Here is a 6,000-nt window from a genome sequence, read left to right on the forward strand (position 1 = left end):
GCAATTTAATATTTGAAAAGCACCAGTTTATTAAGCAGCTGACAGTGTTGGGCTTGAAGGAGAAGTGACTTCTGGTGGCTGCTTTCTGCCTCTTCAGTCCTGCCTCCTTTCAGCAGTGAGTCTGCTGACACGAGCAGATGCTGGGGAAGGAACAAGTGTCCTGCTTCCTGGGTGAGGACTGATTGAACTTGCTTTCTGTGGAATCTGTGTGGCTGTTTTTCAAAGCATCTGGCATAAATTCCATCAATTTCAGAGGTTAGCTTAAATAACCCTTTCTTAACCTTAGATGTTAAAACCTGTGAACTTCTGGTTTATTCCCAAGGGAGGTAAATTGTTAAGTCCTTGTGGGTGTTCTCTTTAGCCACGGAGGGTCAGCCATATGGTGTTGCATCTGCTCTCACTTCTGAAAGAGAACTAACTCTTCCTGCATGTGGTTCTCACTGGTTCTTTGGGTTTAAGTTGTTACCATTCAATGCCATGGGAAAATATAGGTTCCTGTGCTGAGCTCAGTTCGTCTCTGATAAAGCATTTGGTATCAATCAGTTAGTGTTATGTTTAAAGTCTTACTATAATTAAATATTTGCTTTTTTGGTGTCTCAGTATCCCTCTGAAAATCAGTGTAAATACTGCTGCTGAGCCATTAGGATTAAGAACAGAAAAATTCTAAAACTAAAAATAGATTGTCCTTTAAAGTAATAAAAAATAATCACTGATCTTCACTGTCAAATAATTTTACCACTTTGTGTCCTTTGAAATATACACTAACTGAATTTCTTGGCAGTAACTTCTTGCCTGTGATAAAGTGTATTCTAATATTGAGCAGTAGAATTACTGCTTTATTCCTGCAAGGCCACATGAGTGTATTATGCACAGCCATTTCTTAATGGGTGATCTCTATAGACATGTAATTCCTAGGATAACATGGTAATTAAATATCCCTTGCTTATCCCATTAACCCAGGGCAAACTCAGTCTGCTAGAGGCAAATGAATGCAAAGCTATTCTGCTGTTCCTGGGCTCCAGCTAGTGATATTTTTCTTTTGGCTCATCACTGCCAACATTTTGTTCCAAGGAGTGCATTGTTTGATGGTGGGTGTTCTGAACGTCTTTTCTCCCAGGTAATACACCAGTCTCCAACTCTGAGTTTAAATTATCATCAGATTGTTGTGGACTTCTTGCTTTTTAAAGGTAGTCAGAAACGAGAAAGTGTTATTGACATAATCTTGAATGTATTTCAAACAGATGTAGTTAAATCTGTTGAAGACAACTATGTAGGTCCTCTTTATTTGGGACCATAACTGGTTAATTTGTCTTAGTGGGGCTAAATAGAGCTGATCAGCTTTAAAGGAAAATAAGCTGATTTTTTAATACAGAAATGAATGTCTGCGTAGCTCTTAATGCTGGTTAAACTCTATTACCTTTAATAACAGCCAGTAGTATTAAATAACATACTAGTAGATATTGCTAATGCTTCCATTCTTGGTTTTTGGTTGTTTGGGTTTTTTTCCCCTCTTTTTAAGGGTAATTCCTTGTTTCCAGATAATTCTTTCTTGCTGGTCAAAGTTTCTCCGCACCACCATGCCAGGCTTTCCTGCTTATGATTTTCTGGCTACAGCCCATCGTGCAGCATCTGCACCTGAGCTGTGTGCTCTTTATTTACTCTTGGTAGGCATGTGGAGCCTCCCAGTCCCTTCTCTGGAATAACATCTTGCCCTATGCTCTTCCTAAGCTATTGAATCCCATTGTCATGTACACCTGTTAGAAGTCCTGGCACTGAGATGAGGATGTCTGTGTATTTTGTTTCAGAAATAATGAACTAACATTTCCTGTAGAAGCTTGAAAGAAAAACCTTGTTCTTCAGGATGAAGATAGGCTTCCTTCCCTGGTTTTAATTTTGTCCTAGATCTCACAGAACTGGAAAGTGTATTGAAGAGGATATCTTTTATCCTTGAACATGCACTGAGAAATGAAGCAGCTGGAGAGTGGGTAATTCTGTCAGCAGGAGCAGATCAAATGCACTGGGGATGATGCATTTGCTGCAGCAACTGAAACAATGATTGTCGAGTCCTGTATACAAGTGCAGGTTGTTGAGAATTGGCCAAAATACTTAACTAACTCTGCAGAACTCATGCTATGGCCAGTTGGTTCTTTTCAATTGTAGGTATTTCAGTTACATGCTAAAATGGCCGAGCTGTTAGTGCAGGGATTTACCATCTTTGTGTACCTGACTGTGTGTTATTTATGCATCTTGAATTGAAACCCAGAGAAAGTCTAATAAAATGAAATCTGCCTTTGCTGGCATCTTTCCCCAGTACTGATTATTCCTTCTGGTTGGACAGGCTTGACAGGGGACCAGCGAACTTACCATGGGAAGGAGAATGTGGACTCCAGGCACAGTCGAGGAAGAGGAGGAGAGACAACCCGCTTCCACACTGTCAACGTGGCACAGCCTGTCCGATTTAGCAGTAAGTTGCAGACTGGAGAATCTGGGCCATCTCTGCTAATTAATTTAGCAATTTAGATTAATTTTTTTTTAAAGGATCAGTTAATACTTTTTTGTGTTACGTGGCTTTTTGACCAGGTTTTTTCAGCTGCAGTGCTTTTTAAGGCTTTTGCACAGTTACGTCTGTCCTGTAACATTGCATAGTTTATATAGCAGGCTAATACGTGCAAAACCATCCTAATTCCCTAGTAATCCTATTTATGTGAAACCAGAGTTGTAGTTTTCTGCTGTAACTCATTGCAATTACAGAAAACTACGGCCATGGTTTAGGTGATGGTTTCAACCTGCAGCAGGGGTGATAGTCTGCCTCATGTCTTGATGTGAGCTTGCATGGAGGATTGTTCTGGAAAGTGGGGGAAAACCAGAATTGATTGATTTTGTCGGAAGTAATTTTGAAAATGATCTTGCACTATTATTAGTTAATTAAGTGCATCTCTGATATTCTGAGTTTTGTATCCTTTTAAATAGGAAAAATATTGTTTAGGGAGTTTGAACTTAGGAAATTCTTCACTTGCTTCTCTACAGAAAAAAGTCTGTCAAGGCTGTAGCACCTGAGCTGGTTTTACCGTGTTGCTTCCATCAGTCAGGAATCTTCAAAAACACCACCTGCATCACTGCTTGTGCCACTGTTGGCATCCTAGTCCCAGTCTTATCTAAAGAGATAGAAATGTCCTGCAAGTGTCCTTCCCACTGATGGTAGCTCATAGTGACTACTGAATCTCTCCAGGCACAGAACATCTAAATCTCCTGTCTTCTTGCTCTTATCTTGATTCCCTCTGCTCCAGGGATCGGTTGGCAATGTGAGAGCACTGATAAGCCTTGGGGGAAGGGATGGGGCAGGCTAGGAAGAGGACATGGGGGAAGATAGTGTGGCAGTAGTGAAGTTAGGAACAATTGTTTTGGACTACAGTGATCTGAAAAGACCTCAAGTGATTATCAAAAGTGAATAATTTAACTCTTATAGAGGTACTTTATAGAGGGCAAAAATGCTTATTATAATAGGTATTTTGATTTGTTATACATTTCAGTGGCTAAACTGTTATGTTAGTGCAATTTGTAGAGGACAATAAAGCCATTTAGAAACTGATACAGCAATATCTAAAATGCTCTGCAGTCTGATACTATATTCTGTCCCATCTTAGTGATGTGAGCAGTAAATCTTAAAAATACCCCATTGGTTCTCAAGTATAAAGGGAAAATGAGGAAAGATACTGAAAAGGCTTAAAATCTAAGTTTTAGATTATTATTTAGTGATAAAGATCACTGTTTCTGAAGGGAATCAACAGTGTTGAGGAATAGAGAGGCTTGAGAAGAGGAACTCTGAGAATGCAAGCAATAAGCATACAACTGTGAATTTAAATTTCCTTTCTTAGTTGTTGTGCAGAATTAATGCTGCAAATGCAGGTGTTAAAATCATATTTCATGTCTGTTTTAAATTTCATCAGCTTGTCTCTGTGATTCTTCCTATTAGTCACCCCCAAGAATGCAAGTCATCAAAAGCCCATGGGCCTATTTCATCCAGAAATGCCTCAAGGCTTTTGTTGCATATTCCCTCAATTTAGTTACAGTGGTTCATACCATGACCTTCTTGTTTCCTGAAGGTCCACTGTGCAGTGACGTTTTTCCAAAGCAAACAACAATTGCCCCAGAACCCTCATCATCTTTAGTGATTGATTATTTGAGTGGGATTGTCTGAACACTACTGAGACTGTTTGTAAAAGTAGGTAGAAAACTTTGCAGCAAGTTGGATGCATTGCTAACTCCCTGACAGAAAGAATAATTAAATTGGCCTCCTGTTTTTAGTTCCTGCTTCTTGATGCTTGTTTTGAGTTGGATTGAGCAAACATTTGATTTATAAAGATGTGCAGGGAAGCACATTCCACAGTAGATCATCAGTCTTAAAGACTTTAAAAGCTGTCCCAATGCAATATGCAATTGCTAGGAGTTGCATCTTTTTTAAGACTTTAAAATTAATTTTTGTTTGTCGAAAGCTGTAGTAAAATCAATCTTCTGTGATCTGTATTGCACACATGTCCTGGTAAGGTGAAGTATGCAGAGTATGTTGTGTGTACACATCCAAGTGATTATGCATTGCATTGTCATAAACTGATCAGGATGCCTTATCTTGAAGGTCCTAATTTGGGGGGAATGGTTTCCCTTCCATTCTTCATGTTTCCTAGGAAAGTGCCCAACAGGGTGGCACCACTACGAGGGCACAGCCAGCTGTTACAGGGTGTATTTAAATGGGGAGAACTACTGGGACGCTGTGCAGACATGTCAGCGGGTGAATGGATCCCTTGCCACCTTCACTGCAGACCAGGAGCTGAGGTTCATCCTGGCACAGGAGTGGGACTTGGAAGAAAAAACATTTGTAAGGAAGGACCAGCGTAGGTGAGTAGGAGAAAGAGGACAAAGGTCTCCTGTTACACAAGAATGGTTTGTCTGTGATGCAAATGCTGGTAGTTCAGTTTGCTAAGAAATACAATGGTAAAATTGACTTAAGGTTACTAACCAGTATGAGCATGCTGGTTGACTGTTTGGCAGTAGCCATCAGTATTTTATCTTTTGATTACCAGATATGCTACATTTCAGCAGTCTTTATATCTTTGGACTGTCTCAGCAACATACTCATGTAGGGAAGATGGATTTCACAATGACTGCTGCCCTACCTTGTGTAGAAGTAATTCTCTTAAGTTTTTCAACAAAATTTTTGTTACTGTTGAGTACCAGTAGCTCTAACAAAGACTGCAAGGTTGAGATAAGAACTATGTAAAGAGCTATTTTGAGTCGGAAGAACTACGTTCTCATGGCTTTAGCTATTTCATTTTGTTAGTTCACAACAGACATAATTCCTTTTTTTTTGCCTGTGGGTTTTTGTCAGTCTCATGGGCTGCCATGACAGATCACCAGCAGAGGTTCAGTAATGGTGTATGTGTCTCCGGAGAGTTAGGTGGTTTGATCTGGAACAGTCTGACATAAGCTGGGTATGTTTATAAAATGTTTGACTTCTGGATGCTTTTGTGTGGTTTTTGGGTTTGAGATGCTGATGTGCTGCCATAACAACAGAATAAGGTGCTTATTATGAGTAGAAATAAAAGACACAGTGAGTTATCACTTGTAAACACAGAAAACTACTGAGTGTTTTCCTCTGTTCCTCTGCATTGCCAGTATGAGGGCTGAAATATTAAGGAAAAATTGATCAGAATGTTAATTTTAATTATAAAGACCGTAGGAAGTTCTGTGCAATTTATTCTAATTTGTTAGTATGTTTTTTCTTGTATCTTAGAGTCTGACTTGATTTTTTGTAGGTTCTGGGTTGGGTACCAATATGTGATCACCAATCGAAATCACTCTCTAGAAGGTCACTGGGAAGTAGCTTACAAAGGTAGGCATCTCAAACTAGTACTTAATCAAATGGCCCCTGAAAACTGTCTCAAAGCATGAGTATTATTTGCAAGAACAACATATTTTAGTGTTTCTGTTAAAATAGTGTAGGGA

The 6,000-nt window shown here is 39.4% G+C and overlaps 1 protein-coding gene across 1 annotated transcript in view; it reads left to right on the forward strand.

Annotated features, from left to right (window-relative positions):
• Positions 1-6,000, forward strand: part of DGCR2 (DiGeorge syndrome critical region gene 2) — a 40,339-nt gene that overhangs the window by 24,438 nt on the left and 9,901 nt on the right. The window contains exons 3-5 of the mRNA XM_009997713.1: positions 2,339-2,464; positions 4,683-4,893; positions 5,811-5,887. Of these exons, the coding sequence (XP_009996015.1) occupies positions 2,339-2,464; positions 4,683-4,893; positions 5,811-5,887 (414 nt within the window). The remainder of the gene's footprint in view (positions 1-2,338; positions 2,465-4,682; positions 4,894-5,810; positions 5,888-6,000) is intronic.

This window comes from Chaetura pelagica, unplaced genomic scaffold (genome assembly GCF_000747805.2).
Source record: "Chaetura pelagica isolate M959 unplaced genomic scaffold, ChaPel_1.0 scaffold45, whole genome shotgun sequence".
Taxonomy (NCBI): Eukaryota; Metazoa; Chordata; class Aves; order Apodiformes; family Apodidae; genus Chaetura; species Chaetura pelagica.